The 19,972-nt window shown below is 40.7% G+C and overlaps 1 protein-coding gene across 28 annotated transcripts in view; it reads right to left on the reverse strand.

The window, feature by feature from the left end:
- Positions 1-3,286: 3,286 nt before the first annotated feature.
- Positions 3,287-19,972, reverse strand: part of camk2g2 (calcium/calmodulin-dependent protein kinase (CaM kinase) II gamma 2) — a 95,052-nt gene continuing 78,366 nt past the window's right edge. For 3 of the 28 annotated variants that reach the window (XM_054750228.2, XM_054750232.2, XM_054750235.2), the window contains 9 exons: positions 18,067-18,107; positions 17,515-17,547; positions 16,102-16,179; positions 11,298-11,342; positions 8,007-8,061; positions 4,768-4,843; positions 4,585-4,679; positions 4,141-4,392; positions 3,287-3,441 (listed from right to left, as the gene is read on the reverse strand). In XM_054750228.2, coding sequence (XP_054606203.2) covers positions 4,160-4,392; positions 4,585-4,679; positions 4,768-4,843; positions 8,007-8,061; positions 11,298-11,342; positions 16,102-16,179; positions 17,515-17,547; positions 18,067-18,107 — 656 coding nt within the window. In that variant the 3' untranslated portion in view covers positions 3,287-3,441; positions 4,141-4,159. The remainder of the gene's footprint in view (positions 3,442-4,140; positions 4,393-4,584; positions 4,680-4,767; positions 4,844-8,006; positions 8,062-11,297; positions 11,343-16,101; positions 16,180-17,514; positions 17,548-18,066; positions 18,108-19,972) is intronic. The other 25 variants (XM_054750229.2, XM_054750236.2, XM_015944641.3 and 22 more) reach the window with 14 other exon arrangements.

A 19,972-nucleotide genomic window follows, 5' to 3' on the forward strand; every position in this document is an offset into this window, starting at 1 on the left:
TGTTAAAGATGGCGTAGGCTCGAAGCGTTCAATTCCCACATTTCAGTTTAGTTAGAAGCAAACATTATTCAAACTTATTCTCTTACCAGCAGCTTAAAAGTGCCCCGTAACATCAGAGCAGGAGACTTTTGTTGTATATTTACTTAACAAAACGATCGAGTATTTGTTTAAATACTTTGATAAACAACGGTTATTTAAATCAGTTCAGAGGGATGACCTACGAAGCTAATATAAGATTTGTTTCCATGAAAAAATGCTAAACTTAGCTTTCCTCTTCAGAATCTGGGCGTGTTTTCCGGGTTCTGTGAAAATGAACAAAAAAACTGTTGCTATAAAAAAAACAAAAGAAAATATGAAATGTGTTAATAAATCTAAAGGATTTAAACACAAAATGGGAAAGATGCAGTGAACTCGACAAACGTAACAATTTCCTTTTGTTTTTTTTAAGCTTTTGGAAATAAACTCTAAAGTAATTTAATCATTATCCGTTATAAATATAATCTGCTGATCCACTAAGACGTTTTACTGTCAAGTGTCACTAATTAGACAGCCACATAAATAAAACACTGTTATTGCAGTAAATTGTTACTTTTCTCACCTATTTTATTGCGTTAGAACAATTTATTTTAAATATACGTTTAGGAAGTAAAAGCACTTTGTGAGCTAATAGCATAGGAAGAATTTCATTGCCTTCAGCAATATGTACTTTTATAAACATCTTGTGTTTAACTAGAAGATCAGCGAGATCAAATATCTTACTACAGAAACTGTTCAGCTTAGTCAAGTCCTACAGCTCACACAGGTTTGATTCATCTATTCCTGTTGGACCAAACAGATGAAATCCTGTTGACGTCCCTAAATCTAGTTCTATGGTTGAGTTTGATCGCTAAAAAGTCTTTCTCTTTGCTCAAAGCTGCAGAATTTGGTGACTCAAACTATGTCGATTTGTAAATAGTGATGCGTGCAGCTAAAACCCACACGTGGGATTATGATAAACCAGTTTTAAATGGGAGCTATGGTTCGAGTTCAGATGGAACCAGTTTATGCTTCAAGAAAATGTGGTTTAAACCCTTATAAAATAGCATTTCCATGAACTGTTGGTATTTTTGAGATTGGAGTGCAGATACGAGTGTTCTCTGAAGGTTAGACTTCACAGGAACACCAGAAGATCTGAAACGTCTCCCTAAAGCTCTTCTGGAGCAAGTTGGTTACCATGGTGATAAAAATATTGTGGACACCAAAGATAAAAGTAACATATGCATGATTTTTGCATCGTAGGCCACCCCTCAAACCATTTTGATGACCAATAAAACAAATTTGCATCTTTCTCACTTCCACTGAAACATTCCCCTCATCGTGTAGAAATGCACACACACCACGTTCAGAAAGCAAAGCCAAACAGTCGAGACTCGAGGCATCAACGCGCAACCACATGGTCGCCCACATGACAAACACGTACTCAGAACCATAAAAAACGCCAAACAGTTTCAGATTTACAAAAGCGTTCTCATGGTGCAAACAGGACACAGCTTTCATGGCAGGTTAGATATGTCTGGCAGTATGCACAGGTGGACGGGTATCTTTAAAAAGTCCCACAGCGCCGGTACACACAGGTGATATGTCACGGTGGTTTCTGCAACAACTCAAAAGGTGCACAAGTTACTACAAAGCAGCCTGGTGCAGACGGGAGCCATGGCAAGCCTCACCCGTCCTCCAGGACTAAGTCACAAAGCTCTGACGACACAGTGATACAACGGTTCAACCACTGACACAGAAGAGTTTCTCCTTCCCAGGGGAAAATCTTTGATCTCGTGTGCTTCTGTAATTCCAAGAATCGGATTGGAAACGGGAGACTTCCGCATTCGGTGTGTTGAGGGTCATTTCAAAAGTCCCAGACATTGACTGTTTCAAACTTTCTCTTTTTTTTTTTTTTTTTTTTGGGTAAAACACAACAAAACCAGTTACAGCGACAACATTCAGAACAGAAAAGCGACTTGAAAAAGGCCCAAATCCCTTCGTCCGTTTCAGAGAACATCCCACAGCTTTGTTCCCATCAAGCCTTCACATGCTTTTTAGAACACCAGGACTTCACACCCAAGTACAGCAAGCCAAGACAAACAATTTACAAATTTAAACAGCATCAGAACAAGAGACGAGTGATTTGGTACACAGAAACGGGGCTGTGAGGATAAGGAGGAGGAATGACGGAAGTAGAAAGGCAGAGGTAGGGTGGAGGAGAGGTTTTGGCGAGCGTAACCTGAAGTTGCAGAAAGGTTCACTCCTTCTGAAGAGCAAACACAACAGCATCGAGTCTTAAGTGTGCAAAAAACAGTACAGGCCATTCGATAGGTTAATAAATCATGCTTCACCTCATAACATACACACAGATGGGAATGTAAGGAACTTGACTTTACCAACAGCACCACCTTGTGTTTGATGTGAAACACTGCAGGCTAGACAGATGGGAGTCCTCCTGCAACTTCAGATGAGCTGGCCTCAACTGTTGTCTAAAGCTCAAGACTGGATATCAGGGGTGAAGCAGAGAGTGAGTGAGTGTGTGTGTGTGTGTGTGTGTGTGTGTGTGTGTGTGTGTGTGTGTTTACACCTAAATACCTCAAGCACAAAAGGGGAAAACAAAACAAAAAGCACAGATTCTACAGGCTAAATTCCTTTCACCCCAAAAATTAAAAACAATTTCCCATCTTTCCCAGCATAAATATATATTTATAGATAGTTCTGTTTAAATAATACCCCATTTGCATGAAAAAATGTACTCAGGACCCCCCCCCCCCAAAAAAAAAAACAAAACCAAAAATCTAAGCTTTTAAGTTTTCAGAAAAGGCAAACAAGAAGTCCCTTCAGTGAAATGAAACCTTACAACACCGTGCAGATGCAAAACGCCCCCACTCCTAAAACTGGTATTAGAGTTAAGCTGCTCTCATTCCCAGTAACTCCACTCTCACATTAATAAACCAGTTAGCTGAAAAATGTACAGAACAGAGTTCTGCTGTTCCAGATCTGTGTGTGTGTGTGTGTGTGTGTGTGAAGTGTTTCAATAATTCTAAGTATTTATATATCTTGACACATTAATACTTTTCCACATGGCATACAAAACAGACGGGGAGAGAAAGGCCATCCAGGAGAGCATCACCCAGTGTTACCATCAAAAACATGCACCATCAGCAGGAGGGGGCTGACATCAGCTGAGCCCCAACGCCATCTAGTAAGGGATGGACTGGAGTGGTGTTGGTCGGTCATCGTTCAAGCTTATAAAATATGCTTGTTTGGTTTGTTTATCCTTTATTTTTTATTTTTTTTAAGATTGGAATATATTTTTCCCACTTTTGTGTTTTCCAAGCAGACTCGCCCCAGCCAGGATCCACACTCTGCTCCGACCACGGAGAGTAAATGCTCCAAACGGCTTTAAAGTGTCAGGCAAACCTGGAGGAGAGAGACACGATGCGCTAGCATTAGCGAAGGTAGCTTTTCGATGTTAAATTTTACAGAAGGAAACAGTTTTGTTTTCCTCAGAAAGATTAATTCTAACATTTTCCTCAACTTAAATAAAAATGTTCCTTTATGAAGTTTTTGTTCAACTCAAAGCCTTAAAAATACATCTTAGACACACCACAGCCGCCCGCCTGTCTTCTGAGATCCATGATTTACTCGACAGTTACCATGGCAACCAGCTGGCTGGATCCACTTATATGCACAATGTAACAGCAGATTGTTGGGTGGGAACCATCTAATGACATTTTTGCTCTTAGAAAGTAAGTAAGAAGTTCTTTAAGCTGAGAGGAAGAGCTCCTGCCTCTCTCCATCATTTTCAAACACGGTGGCCCCCACAAGGCAGACCGGGAGTCGGCTACAGTTTTTACAGACATCCAGACCAGATCGGAACAAGTTCTTGGAACTCCACTGACTCGGCATTCTCATCAGCTTCAAATATTACTAACCAAATTATAAATCTGCATCAGTTATTTTGTTCAATTAAAAAAGAGAAGGAAGAGGAGAACAAGCTTTGCTAGCTCGATGCATTTTACTTTATCTTCTCCAAAAACAAGAGCATAATAACCCAAGAAGGTGTTTGACTGCACTCAGTAACCCAAACCCTCAGCGTTGGTTTGTTTTCCGTCTTACCCAGGCCTGGGTTGTCCGTTCACTGCAGCGGTGTAGCCGGGGCTCCCGAACAGTGGAAATGCACGTTGAGCCATTTGGCATCGCGACGATGCCACACGCGCGTCTCCTCCGACTGGCAGGAGCGCGGCCGACCTTGGCCATCGATATACTGCGTCAGACGGATGTAAGCGATGCAGGCGGCATCCTCGCCAATCAGATGGACGTGGGGGTTGAGGATGGTGGTGTGCACTGGTTTGCTGTTTTTACTCAGAACTATGAAAATGGAGAAAGCCAAAAGCTCTTGACATCAACAGAACAAAGATGTGTTTCAGAAGTATAATCACTTCAAAGTGATCCTGTGTGAATAAACTGTCCAGATGAGAGCTGGTCCTTCTCCACTCATCAGCCATCGCTCTAAACTACACTGCATGTAGATTCGGTGTTACTGTGTTTATAGGAACGTACGATTTTCAAAGTAGAACTTATGGAAATCCATCCCCTCCACCAGGTTTCCTAGAGCCTCTGGTTCAAAAGAGGTCAGTCCGGGGTCACAGATTTTCCTGTGAGACAAAGAAAGGAACCAATCTAAAAAAAAATGGTATTAGACAAAGCATTGCAGCAAAAAGGAAAAATGGAGCGCAAACTTACGTGTAAGCCTCAAAATCTCCATTGTTGATGGCTTCAATCAGTTGCTCCGTCATCTTTATTATTTCTTGTTTACAAGCTGGAGACAGAAAAAAGGACGGAGAAAAGAGCTGAAGAGGTTAAAGAGAGTCAGGAGTTCTCTGGAGGATAGACATGCAGACCCCACACCACGTGCTGCACCTCAACTCACTGCCTGAAACTGAAAATGAATTCCAGTCACACTAGAAGTCATCCTGTACACTTTATGTTCAAATGAATCTGCTGGAAATGATCAAATTACACAAATTCTGTTGTACTCTCACAGAACGTTAGTTTGTTTTCAAGAGAATAAATGACTAGAGGAGTGGAAACCAAACGTTTTGGATGCACATCCAGATGTTAAACCAGAAGGGGAAAATGACAGCCTGTAAAACATCTGCATGCAAGTCCGTCCATTAAAATCCTCAAACTTCCACTTCGACACATGCCAAAGACGCTTTTTGCAAAGATCTGCACAACCTGTCCATCACTTACTCAGCTGCAGGGTGCCGTCGCCTGCTAGGAGCAATTGAACAGACTCTGGCTCTGAACAGGAGGTCTGAGCTGGACCGGGCTGAGCAACAGGGTCAGTGGGGCTACTAACAAACTCCTGCAGGGGACCGACTGAAGGCAAGTCCAGTAAAAGTAAGTTACACACATCAAATCTCTGCTTCACTAAATAATTAGTTCATGCACAAAATCTTTAAAAGCAACCAAGTAATCGAGAAAATAGAGTAGTGGAAATCTGCAGTGGTGTCAGATTACCAGCAGATGGCAGCATAGGAAACTAAATCTGCAACCTGCTAAAAAAAATAAGATTTTGGCATCTTTTTTTCCAACAAAACTTCGTGGTGAAGTAAACGTGTTGCAGTCGAAATGTCGATGATAAAAGGAAGAAGGTGGAACAGAAAATTGAAAAGACTGGCTGACTTGCAGGCGGGTGGCGAACAGCAAGGAGCATGGAGCTGCTGCACTTCTCTAACCCTGAACTAACAGCTACTGCTGTCACCCCAGGACAAACACACACAGATGCACACTGAGGGCCCGAGGACACCAACCAGCCCACTTGTCTTACAAAAAAATATAAATAAATAAACATGATAATATGAGATTCCAGATGACTTCATGACAAAAGCTGGAAATCTTAAACACAGAACTGTATGACAATGCAGGTCGATGACATCCACTCAGATTTATGTTTTAACTTGGCTAATCTGAATGTTTGGGCCACTCAGCCACAACAGGGATGAAGTGGAAACTAGAAAGAACCAAACTGACTTTTTGACTTGTCAAATGAACAATAACTCTTGGCAAAAAATAATGACTCATTGCTTACATTACATCACTGTACAGTGAGAGACCATCACTTTCACGGATTTCTTAAAAAACTAAAATCATTCATATATAATTCTAGCGTGGAAGTCTACACTAACTGCAGTAAAAGATTTTGTTCTGCAGGTCAGTCTAGCCACGCTCCATTGTAGCCTCAGCAGGTTGACCATTGGCCCAAATGATTGTTTCCAGCTAATCATAACACTTTTTTTGTTTGGCGGGCTTCACGCTAGAACTACGACAAAAAAAAAAAAAAAAGAAAACCTACAAAGACAGCATGGGCTCAGGAACAGCACTTGTTTGTAACAGCATTGGCATCAACGATTTAGATATGGGTGCGTGGCCCATAGACTATACATTTATAGGATGGCTTTCCAGGCCGAAAAGGGGAAATATCTGGATTTCTGCTGTAAAATGGTTTTTTCTCCCATGTATCAAACATTAAATGAACTTGAATCTTTAGTGAATTCACCTCTTTTTGCTTAACTTAAGAAAAAAGTATTAGAGACCCTTCCTGGTAAGGTCTATTCAGGGGTTCTGAAGAGGAGGGTCCGTCGGATTGTCAAACCTCGGATTCAGGAGGAGCAATGTGGTTTTCGTCCTAGCCGTGGAACACTGGACCAGCTCTATACCCTCAGGGGGGTCCTAGAGGGCGCATGGGAATTTGCCAAACCAGTCTACATGTGTTTTGTTGATTTGGAGAAGGCGTTCAACCGCGTCCCCCGGTGGGCCCTGTGGGGGGTACTCTGGGAGTATGGGGTACCAGGCCGTCTGATACGGGCTGTTAGGTCCCTGTATGACCGGCGTCATTGCCGGCAGTAAGTCGAGCTCATTACCAGTTATAGTTGGACTCCGCCAAGGCTGCCCTTTATCACCGATTCTGCTCATAACTTTTATGAACAGGATTTCCAGGTGTAGCCAAGGCTTTGGGGGGGGGGGACATCTTTGGAGGCCTAAGGATCAGGTCTCTGCTTTTTGCAGATGATGTGGTCCTGTTGGCTTCATCAGCACCGAAACGTCTACAGTGTGTTTAGAACTCTGTAGCCAGATTTCTGGAGAAGCTGGCCCAATAGTTGGGGAGAGAAGACTGGGCCTCTCAGCTTAGGCTGCTGCCCCCGCGACCTGATTCTGGACAAGGGGTTGAAAATGGATGGATGGATGGATGGTATTAGAGAAAACAAGTATTTCTTAGATAAAGCATGTAAATATTTTATTTCAGCCTGATTTCTAATTTAAATTTGGACACTAAGCTCTACAGGGATGGACTCTTAAAGAAAACCTGTAATTAGCTCAATTTTAGGCATAATTGACAGTTGTGGGATCATTTTTAGGATCAAAATTTGAAACCATAAAAGAATGCTGAGTAATTACAAGCTAGGTCAATAAAACTGTAGAAAATATCTGGGTAACCTTTAACTCATTATCGTAGCGTTTCTATTGATGCAACGTTTATATACTAATTTCAATAAACCCATGGTGGTTTTTGTGGTATTAATCAACAAATAAGTAGAACAACTAATACCAGTCTACATGAACTACCAGAGTTTGTTTATTAATTATCAGATTATTGGTTTATTCCAATATTTAAATACAAAACAAAAGCATAAGCGTATTATCTTAGAATACAGCACCACAGTCCCCCATCACAATCAAAACAAAACTGACTGTTAAGATTAACATCTATCTTTCTCATCCGACTAGACAATCCTCCAGATCTCCAAGGCCTCTTGTTGTAAAGTAAAAGCTGACAGTTTCCTAAAACACGGACCCAGCAGGCATGCATTACGTCAGTCTTAAGGAAGGAAAATGGTTTGTCATTGTATCCATCTAAACTAGACATTCTACAGTGAGTCACAGGAAGCATGCAGAGTAGGTGAAAGTTGGACAGCTACCTTTCCTACCTTTCATCTCCTCCTCTTCTGCATTATTACAGCTTTCTGTGGAGCCCTGTAAAACAGGAAGTGCAGGGAAAAGAGTGAGAGGAAAAGGGGATGTTTGGAAAGAGAGGGGGGAAAGAGAAGTCTTATCACACCTATAAGGACACAGAGCCCACCTGATGGACAGACGAACTGGGATGGAGGTAGGTGAGTGGGTGGGTGTGGGGACTCCCTCCCAGGAGCACAAACCAGCCAGGACAGCAGCGAGGGGAAGCACGGAGAGCCACACGCAACAAAGCCGCAATGTGTGTGTGTGGCATTTTCAATCAATAATTTGAACGGGGGGGGCCTTGTGCGACAGTACGTTAGAGTGCAACCGCCACTCAAGACGAAGCATGCCCAAGTGATAGTGAGATTTGTGTCAATGGAATAACAACATTTTGCGATAGTAGCAGTTTGCAAGTGTGTTAAATGTGAGAAAAGCAAGTTTCACAATTATTGGAAGGCTGTACCTTTTTCAAATTTGAATTGATTTAGAAATTTCTGTTTCATATAAAATTGCCATTTGCTGCAATTTATTTGTAAATAACCAGAGCAGAATGATCAGGGTAAGCTTTCCAAGTCCAGAAAACACCCATTTAAAGGCACACTTGACCCTAATGTTGGCATGTTTTCTAGGAAAGTGGTGAAGTATTTATGAACAGTCAGTATCTTACCTGCAGTTCACTGGAAAGTGATCTCAGTTTCGAGAATTAGGGAAATTTTTAGGATTGAGAGCCAAATTTGATTATCTACAACAACTTAAAACCTTTCCAACACCTCAAGTAAACAGTAGTATAAGTACATGTATTTACTTTCACATGAGACATTTTTTTAAATGATTATTTTTTTGTCCAACTTAAAAGCTGCAACTAAAAGTAATAAGTCTACCAGGACTTCCTATGCCTTACACTTCAAATACAAAACACTTCTGCATGCCCCCTCGACATCTCACCCTCACCTTTGTTTACAAATGCTTTTCAGTCCATCGGTTCCAGCACGCTCTCTATAATTAATGCTTCTCTGGTTTGTGGGCAGGTCCCTGCTTACTTCAGGAACGATGTAACCCACCCGCTTCTTAAAAACCCTCATCTTGACCTAGGACTGGGCGATATGCCTTAAAATCAATATCACCATATATTGAGGATTTCACCTCGACAACGATAGATGAATGATAACTACAGGTATGTGCAGAAACAAAAGTTGCCCACTACGCTGTCGGATGCATTACGTTGAGTCACATTTTTACGTGACTCAAGGTGGTAGTTTCTTAAAGGGACATGAATGTTGCCAACCTACACACACCTTTTCATTTGTTTATTCAAATTTATTGACATGGGAACATTTTTCTCGATTAGTCAGAAATTTCTATAACGATACATTTTTAATTTATTGCCCAGCCCTATCTCGACGACTCTCTCCATAGCAGCTTCAGACCTATCTCTAAACTTCTGTTCATCTCCAAGATCCTGGAAAAGGTTGTGGTTAAACAACTCACAGCTGCTCTCGATGAACATAATATCTATGATAGTTTCCAGGCAGGTTTTCGTAGAGCTCATTCTACTGAAACAGCTCTTCTAAGGATCTCTAATGACCTTCTGACTCAGTGATGCAGGGGACTGTTCAGTTCTGGTCCTGCTGGACCTGACGGCAGCCTTTGACACCGTTAGCCATCACCTGATACTGGCGAGGCTGAGAAATTGGGTAGGCCTATCAGGAGCTGTTGTTCTCCTCCATCTGTCTTGAGTGTTCCTTTTCTGTGGCCGTCTCCAAGTTTCAGTCCTCCACCACCTCCTTAGCTCATGGTGTCCCGCACGATTATGTGCTAGGGCCTTTACTTTTCCCTACTCTAAATGCTCCCTCTTCAGCACATCCTGAGTTCTTTTGAAGGAATCTCTTACCATCTTTATGCAGATGATATTCCAATTGGTGTGAAATTTGACCCAGCTTTCACCCTGGATTCTCATGTCAGTTCTCTTCTCTCTTCCATCTCAGTTACATTGTTAAGCTGAGTCTCATTCTGTCTTAACTTGAGACTGTTATCCACACCTTCATCTCCTCACACTTACACTGCAACTCTCTTTTCACGTGTCTGAGCAAATCCTCCTTGAACCGTCTACAGGTGGTTCAGAATGCCTGTGCTCGGTTTCTGACTAAATCGTTAAAGTACACCCACATCACCCCGCTTCTCCTCCAGCTTCACTGGCTGCCTGTTCATTTCAGGATTCATTTCAAGATCCTGGTTCTGGTCTTAAGGCTCTTACATGGACAAGCACCATCTTACATTGGTGATCTTCTCAGTCCCTACACCCCCAGCAGGTCCTTGAGGTCCAGTGACAAAAGCCTACTGGTTAGTACCAGGCTAAAGACCAAAGGTGCTGTGGCCCCTCAGACTCTGGAACTCTCTCCTCCTGAGTCTGAGATCAGTGGACTCAGTGGTCTCCTTTAAAAAGCAGCTGAAGACTCACCTGTTCAGGCTGGTTTTGGTGTGACCTGTTTATTCTTCATCACCACCTTCTCCTCATTCAGCTCTTTCTACCAATTCTGCCTTTTCCGGGATCCACTGATTACCTCTTTTTTTATTCACTTTCTCTTTCTTCATATTTTTTCAATCACAATATTTTTTTAATTCTCCCAATTTTATGATTTGTAATAATCATTTTTTTTAAATCTTATTTTCATTTTTTTTGTTTTTCAACTTTTGTTTTGGCACCTTGATTTTTATCTTGAGAGGCGCTATATCCTCTTCTGTTCCTGCAATTCTCCCATATCCTTCCATATAAAGATCTACTTCCATATTTTTCAAAAAATTCAAACATTTATTTTTATCACTAATTTTGTTGGTTTATTTGTTGTTTGGGGGGGGGGGGGGGGATTAGACCTGATTTGCATTTTGGTACAAACTGCCCAAAAGACTTTGTTCAGTAAAGAAAAATACCTAAAAACATTATTTTTTTTACTTAACTTTGTGTTTTTCATAAATAACTAAACACTACTTAAGGGAATTAAAGGCAGAAGTAATTGGATTAGCTTGACTCGTTTTTTAGAATATCGTTGAAACGGCCTCCTGCAGGTAAGACATGCACTACTGAAAGAGCTCCACACAACCCCACTCCCAAAAATCTCAATTTTTAATCAGTAATTTTAACATTTTTTGTAGGAAATTTATATGCACAAAACACACAGCTGAGATGTGCACTTATCCTTCATGAGCTTTCTCTAGGTGTGAGTGGCTGGTGGCCTCAAGCTGGAGATAGAGCAGCTTACCTTGGTGCCGTCTGCTGGGTTGTGTACAACGGTTGCCTGGGCTTCCTGGGGGGAGGTAGGAGACACTTTACCATGCAGGGTCGGGATGGATGAGAGGGGGAGGCACGAGCAGATGATGCCACAGAATAGCAACACAACATAACAAACACTTAAACGCACACACATCAAAGCACAAGAGCTAATTCACGGAGCTGTAGACCATTTACAGCAGGTGCTCTGTTGGTTTGTTCCCCTTCATTGGCACAAAATTACTTTAGTCACCAAAATTCACAAAAAAAGTCATGAGTACAGTTAAACACACATGTTCACCAGCCCAGACCACGACAAAGGAGGAGGGTTCTGGAGAATTAGAAAGATTTTAGAGCTTTTACATCACTCCACCTGCAACATTATGACCACTTACATGTAAGAAAGTTGAAAGCAGTAAATAGAGGCAAGCCTCAGCTTAGTACCTTCCTAGTTACAGATATTTGTGGAGTGCTACTAAGAGGGGTAGAAAGGTGCTGGGATGGATTATATTGCAGTTTGTTAAAGGGTTGCACTTCTGCAGACGGTTTATTGCTCTAAAACGTTATTTACCTGAACTCCAAAAGGGTAAACAATGGCGTAAGAGCATCCAAATTACAACTGTAGAATGTATGACTATTTCGTTTTCAGAATTAAGATGATAGGTGGGACCATCTGGGTTACTACCCTGAAAGACAAGTGTGGATGCTTTTATTTGTCATTACCAATCCAAAGATGGCTGCCAATTACGCTTTAAAAATAATTCTTTGATGGTACTGGTCTCTTTAAACAGAATAAAATGTTCTGCAAAACTATTTAAGGAAGACAAAATGTTTCAAGAGGTGATTTGGCTTCAAAATTCTTCAGATCACAAGCAAGAATCAACGTCTCTGGAGGAAAGAGTCTGGTCTAAAGAGGCTCCATCTACAGCACATGGAGATGTCTAGCCGATTCTGTCCCAGAGAGCACAACCGGTTTTCAGATCCCTAGCAGCAAATTATCTGGCAAATGGTCATAATGTTTTGGCGGATGTTTGTACTAATAGTTAGGTAAGTATTGCAGCTATAAAGTTCTAATAATGACCTGCACAAACACAAACTGATGGAGTGACAAATGAAGGCTTTGAAATTGTAATTGTTGCAGCTCCTGCTGACCTTTTAATCATCTTTGCTTTTTAAGTGCACATTTTCTTTAACTTCCTCTTGCTGCAAATTGTAAACCGTCACTTCAGCAGATCAGCCGGTTCGTTAGGAGGGAGCACAGCAGAACTTCCTTACAGTGCATCCGGTAAGCATTCACAGCGCATCACTTTCTCAACAATTTGTTATGTTACAGTCTTTAAAATGGATTCAATCCCTTTTATCCTCAAAATTCGGATACAACACCCCATGATGATGTGGAACATGCTTTTCTTTCTAGATTGTTGTAAATTTGTTAAAAATGACAACAAGTAAGAAATCACACGTACATAGGTATTCCTAACCTTTGTTCAATACGTGATGCACTTTTGGCAGCAATTACAACAAGCTTAGCACATCTACCTTTGGGCCAGTCAAGGACATTCACAGAATTATCCTGAAGACACTTCTTTGATATCGTGGCTGCGTGCTTAGGTTTGTTGTCCTGCTGAAAGATGGACCGTTGCCCCATTCTGAGATTAAGAGTGCCCTGGAGCACGTTTTCAGCCAGGATCTCTGCTCATTACTGCATTCATCTCTCCCTCGGTCTTGACTAGCCTCCCAGTTCTTGTTGCTTAATATTACTCCCACAGCATGATGCTGCCACCACCACGCTTCACTATAGGGATGGCATTGGCCTGGTGATGAGCGGTGCCTGGTTTCCTCCTAATGTGACACCTGGCACTCGCACAACGAGTTCCATCTTTGTTTCATCAGACCAGAGAATATTGTGTCTCATGATATGAGTCCTTCTGGTGCCTTTTGGCAAACTCCAGTTGAGCTGCCAGATGATTTTTACTAAGGAGTAGCTTCCATCTGGGCACTTACAGGCCAGATTGGTGGATTGCTACAGTGATGGTTGTTCTCCTGTAAAGTTCTCCTCTCTCCACAGAGGAGCACAGGAACTCTGACTATTGGGTTCGTAGTCACCTCCCTGACTAAGGTCCTTCTCAACCGATCGCTTAGCTTAGACGGCTGTCCAGCTCTAGGAAGAGTCCTGGTGATTTGGATGTCTTCCACTTAAAGACGATGGAGACCACTGAGCTCACTGAGACCTTCAAAGCAGTAGAAACTGTCCCCTTTGTGCTTCAGGACAATGCTGTCTCAGAGGTCTACAGACAATCCCTTTGACCAGTGATGGGAAATAACGCCTTTTTTAGGTAACGGAATAAGCTAATAAATTACTTTTCCCACTGTTGCAACGCCGTTACCGTTACTGGGGACGGAAGGTTGTGTGTTACTATGTCTTTGTCGAACGTTGAGCAGCAGCGTGAGGCTTTCTGACCGCCACACTTCAGCTGCAGCCAGGGAGAGAGGTGTGTCGGTAACACACAAACACAATGATGATTGGCCGGGTGCAGTCACTGCATGCTGTAGACCCAACAGAGCAGTGATGGGAATAACGTCATTTAAAATAACCACATTACTCGTTAATCAGGAGCCAAAGAGGCAGATGTTTTCATCCAAGTGCATCATGACCCGTGAAGAACGAGGAAGACATGATGAATAGTCTATGGCTGCAGGTGTGGATCTACAGCCGTGCCCTTCTTAGCGTGACAGCGGGACGTCCTGAAGGTCCGCTCACCTGTTCACCGCTCAGACGTCCTGATCTTCTACCTTCCGAGATCATCCAACTGTAACCTGTTTCTGATCATGTCTTTAGTCCCGCTGTAACACTGATGCATCAGTCTCAGACGGCATGGAGCTCAGGTGTTATTAGAACTACCTGTGTGTGTTTACCACCCAGCTTCAGCTCTTCTGTGGTTGGGTCTGACCCAAGTTAGTAAATGTTAGTCCTCCATCAGGCTTGTGCCTCTTCTAGTGTCAGTTTAAAGGATTTTATTTATTTATTTAACCGTTACTAGATTAGCAGCAACAGAAATGCTACTAAAAACACACAATTATGTGAAGCTGGAAAAATTAAAATACTGTGCAAAATTACATTCATTTATGTAATTTAACTGGACTGAGAGACCATTTAAAGGCTCGGGAACCTTTACAGGTGTTTCTATTTGCAATTTTCAATTTTAGCTGATTGGGGTCTTGTTAAATATCACACAGTGACCTTTTAATAGTCTAGATTAGTGTAATGCTCCTGTTAGTAGTTCCTCCTGTTAAGTGCTTATTTATTTAAATTATTCAGGTTTATAAAAAACATTTGGACATACATTTTATTATGTTCCAGTCATTAGTCATTTATATTTTACTATTGTAGTAATTTATAGTAAATTAAGTAAGTTCAATTAACCCATTTTTCTTGCATTCTTTAATGAAAAAAGTAACTAAGTAGTTATTTTTCATGGTAATTAGTTACTTTTATAATCTCGTAACTCAGTAAGTTACTTTTTGACAAAGTAATAAGTAACTAACTAATTACTTTTTTAACCTTTGCCTTTGACTCCCTGCTTGGTTTAGTCTGACATGCATGGTCAACCGCGGGACCTTATTTAGACAGGTGTGTGCTTTTCCAAATTACGTCCACCCAGCTGAATTTACTACAGGTGGACTCCAATGAAGCTGCAGAAACATCTTGAGGACATTGACCAGAGGCAAAATTCCTTTAACAATGTGTAAATAAGTATTAAAACTTCAGTTTTGAGCTTTATGAAAAATTCAATGAAATTTTATGTACATGTGATTTCTCAGGGTTTTTTTAAAATACTTTTTTAATACATTTGCAAAAAACAAACAAAACCCCCCAAATTTTTTCATGTTGTGATTACGGGGTGTTGTGTGACAAATTTTGAGGAAACAATCAACTTAATCCCTTTTGCAATAAGACTGCACTGTAACAAAATGTAACTCCATCAGTTAGGGTTTTTAAATCCACTCCTCTTCCTCAGCCATGACCGTGCTACAGAAACACTCGGCACAAAGCAATTCAAGAGCCACGAGCACTGCAAAGGTTGGGAAATAAACCCAGCTCAGTCTCACACTTCTCATCCTAAAACTCAAGAACATGCAGCCCCATGAAAGCCAGGGGGAGTTAGAGACGATTACAGATCAAGTAGAAGTCATTTTAACCTGCACTATTGTTCTTATCATTTACATATAAAAGCTCTTTTCAGTTCTATGTCATAAACGTGAACAGAGGGGCTGCATCCTCCTACAGTTACTCATCTTCTCACGCTCCTGCTGTACCCAGAAGTCCTCACAGGGTTTTGATTAAACTAAACTTTTTCAGCCCTTTTTCTTCCACTAAACTGCAATAACTTTTCACCACTTTAAAGGCTACACTGCCATCAAAGCTCGGGTGACATATTTGAAGACACAAAGGAGTTGTCTGGGCTGAGGCTGAGCAGAACTTGAGTGAAGTGTCTGCCGTTCCAACACAAAATGAAAGTAATTTGTCTGCCTGCTGGCGTTCCATGTTTGCAGGAGTTCTGGGTAAACCACGAGCCAGGAGAGATTCTCCAAGCCACAGGACGGTCGCTCAATTTTAAAGCTGTCAAATTCAACGCCAACAGCACACGTTTTCAGAACAGAAGCAAGGAGGAGGATGGGGATTGTTTGGACCGACATGGGCGTGAGAACACAGGACGAGACGAAAAAACTTAAAACATGGAAAAAGTGACATGACTACAAAAAGCAATGACAGCAAAAGAGGACAGATGTGGTACCATTGGTGCTGAAGATGATACGCTGCTGTCTTTGGTGCTGGTGCTGCTGACTACACTGTTTTTACTGTTTCCCTGCGACTGGGGCAAAGAGACACAACACAGGTCTCCCATAACAGAGTCGCAGCAGGAACCGTGACCAGTCGGTAGATAAAACAAACATTTAATAATCTCCTACACCAAGCTGCCGTGTGCATTTTAAATGACGTCTTAATAATAAATAATCATAAAGTTACCTTGCTTTGATTATTAAGATTCTAATATGAATTTTGTTGCAAAAATAAGCTGTTTGTCATTAAAAACAATGTTCAAAAAATAAAAAAGGAGAATAAGTTAGCACGTGCATTTTAAGACAGGAACATTTAATAATCTGCTGTTAAAGAATGAAAACTTAAAACCAATAATAAATGAGTTCAGGTCGGTGCAAGCAGTGAAAAGCCTTTCGTGATACGTGTGTGTTGGGGGGGGGGGGCTTTAAATCTAATAAAAACTACACTTACTCTAGTCTAGGAGAAAAGCTACATCAGAATCATCAGAGCAGCTGCTGGGTTTCTACGTCCAAATTAAGACTCCATTATCTGCTTCAATTTGCTTTCAAGATCAAAAACACTCAAACTCTGGTCCAATAATAAAAGAAAAGTGGAACGATGAGCCCAGAAATGGCTCAGTCTAGACTGCTACACCGCTCTGTGCTTAGACTGAACATAGCACTTAGTTTTAGTTGGATTAGATCTGTGCGACGATATCTGTAATGCCAATTATATGTTGGATCTAACCCATCCAGTACTATTCATTTTTTGTTTGTTGGTTTGTTGGCAAAGAGGGGAAACATGTTATCTAACAGGACAAAAATTCCCACAGGAAACTAGGAGGGGGGGTCGATGCTTGGATTTTCACAATAAAAGTTTAGAATCAAAAGGTTTTAGGATCTTTTTAGAAAGTCTGGAAACTTTAGAAGTCACCTCATGTCATCGATGAATAATAAAAATCACTAAATATAGGTGTGAAACTGTTAGATAGGTGGACGAGGAAGCATTCAGGTGACAGCTCCTTTATTTTTATAGGGAGAAAAAGACAAGAAATCACAAACACTAAAACAAACTATGACAGGATGGATGTAAAACTGCAACAATCTGACAGAGGGAACACAATGTTGGCAGTAATAAAAATGTCTGAATGAAATGAAGGGACAGAAGAGCATAACCAGACCAATCAGCAGCAGCTAAATGGTTTTGGTGGAGATTCTGGCATCAAGGAGGATGAAGATATGAAATCCAACAGGGAATAAAAGCCTAAAACACTTTCATCCAAAAGAAAAAGGTCAAAAGAACAAAGCAAGCACAAAATATATGCAGGAAAAAACTTGTAAGGAAGAAGAGAGAGAAGAAAAAAAAAGAACGACTGAGTCAATCTCACCATCAAACAAACACTTGAGCTGGACTTCCTTTTCTGACAGACAGCAATGGAGGGGAGGAGGAGGAAATAAATAAGGAGTCATCGGGAAACAAGGAACTGATTAAAACAGCAAGAGAGAAGCTGCCAGACTGATCCGAGAAAGAGAGAAACATAAAGGGAGCTTCAGCAGGAGCAAAAATGGAACTAAAATACTAAAAGCGCTGAAGAAAGAATAAGGAAAACAGCTGGAAAAAAATACAGGGAGTTAATATTTAAATGGCTGTAGAGAGTTTGGGTTGGAGTTTATTTATAGTTGAAGTTACAGAACTTTTTTATGTCCCTGCTGATCTTGGCACTTCACCGCATGCACTGACTGACTCAATCAGAATTAAACTCAACCCACATGTAGGTATTCCATATAAAACCGCATAAAAACACCTAAATATTGTTTATTCTGCAGTAACAGATTAAATGCGACACTATGAGCAAATTAAATAATTACAGATTGATAAAAAGAAGGAAAACAGGTAATAAACAGAAATGAGAGGAAAGTATGAGTGTGAGAGAACTTACCTTTACACCGTCAGCCTTTTTGTTTAGTACGGTTTTACACCCTGAAAGAGAGGACAAACGGGGTTAAAAATTAAATGAAATATACGTCCAATCAGCATTTAAAAACAAATAAAATATTTTGTCATTTTTGCAGCAGGAAGGTTGTTAAAAGACATCCAAAAATGTATTTTCACATAAACACATACAAATAAAATAGATAATAAAGTCGTTTATGCTTAAATATCAATTAAACATAAAGAAAGGGAGAAAATAAATCAGCTGAAAATAAAACAATTGCGTTGCTGGAAAATCTAAGACAGGACTGTCCTTTTCATTATTTTCTCTTTAATAACTTAAAAATAAACACAAAATGACAATAATTTGACACTTTATTTGAAGGTTTTAAATCTTGCCAGTAATAATTATGCTCTAACATATAAAATAAAGCAAAGCCTATTATGAGAAAACCAATGGAATGATAATTTGTAAAATTATGCTAAAAGTTGGAACAAAATGTAGCCAATTATTCACATTTGTTTACATTAGCATCTTAAAGAGCAAGTCACCCCCTACCAGAGTACTACTCCACTCCCACTTCCTGTTTGAAAAATGCAACAAATGCTGTTACCTAGCAGACTGAGAGGGCAGAGCCGCTAACAAATACAAATACACACACACACACACACACACACACACACACACACACACACACACACACACACACACACACACACACACACACACACACACACACACAGTCACATCATATGGTACCAGCTAACGTTCTAGGGTACCTCTTAGCCAATAGCGGTGGCAGATTTAAATTCAACTGCAGTGCAGTTTTTACCTGACAACGGCACAACACTGACAGTTTTAGGCAGAAAATTTTAATTTGAACTAAAATGCACAAAAGTGCAAAACTATTGACTACACGTGTCTGCAGCACGATTAGACACGCATTTATGTACTTTATTAGAAAAAAATGTTGATTTGGGGGTGACCTGTTCTTTAAATTTTAACTTCTTATGTTTTCTTGCATTTCTCCACTTTGACACACAACTAAGTCAAAGCTGAGAAATGTTTAAAAGCCAATTTCACTTTATGAAATCAAAATCACCTTTGCTCAGCATGATCTAGAAGATAACTCCACTGAGCATCGTGTCTAAAGCTGACTTTGTTGTAAAACTTTTACTTTTTCAGACATTCTTGCCTGTTGACTTGCTAACAGCAGTAGCAGCTTGTCCATAGGGGCGCAGCCCTCCCTGAGTTGAAAGGAGAGTAAAATCTAAAAGGTAAATAAAACTAAAACATGCTCATATATAATGACTATAAATGTGTCAGATTTGCTTAATTGCGCACTCCTACATGCAATCTGAATTATTTACATTTTCACCAGCTGTCTCTCATAAACAGAGAATTTCCTCCACTAGACCCTCTAGTTTCACTCTTGGGGCACTGGGAAAATCCCACCTAAACTGCAAGTAAACAGCCAATCACATTTAGTTGCTTGGGAGAACAACTTTGAACCAATCAGCACCTGTGAATTGAAAGCTTCTTGGGTGCTGGCTGAAAGAAAACTAGCTAGCATACTAGGAGCTGGATCCGATTCCCTTACTTCCTCATTCACATAAACTTGCTGTTGGTTTAATATAGAGCTTAAATGATAGTTGTTGCTTTAAACTGTGAACCAACCTCGATACTCGCACTGCACCCTGCAGTCTTCAGCAGAGTGCACTTGAAGAAAGTGGGCAGTTAGCCTTTTAGTGCGTGATACACAAGTGTGCAAATAACAGCCGAATTGAGACGGGGAGCATTGCGTCTTCGACTGCAACGCATGCCGGGATGCTGGATGCTCTAATGCTATTATGCGAATATATTAACCCTTTGATGCATGAATTATGAAATCTTCAACCATGATTTTTATAAC

This window comes from Nothobranchius furzeri, chromosome 12 (genome assembly GCF_043380555.1).
Source record: "Nothobranchius furzeri strain GRZ-AD chromosome 12, NfurGRZ-RIMD1, whole genome shotgun sequence".
NCBI classification, from domain to species: Eukaryota; Metazoa; Chordata; class Actinopteri; order Cyprinodontiformes; family Nothobranchiidae; genus Nothobranchius; species Nothobranchius furzeri.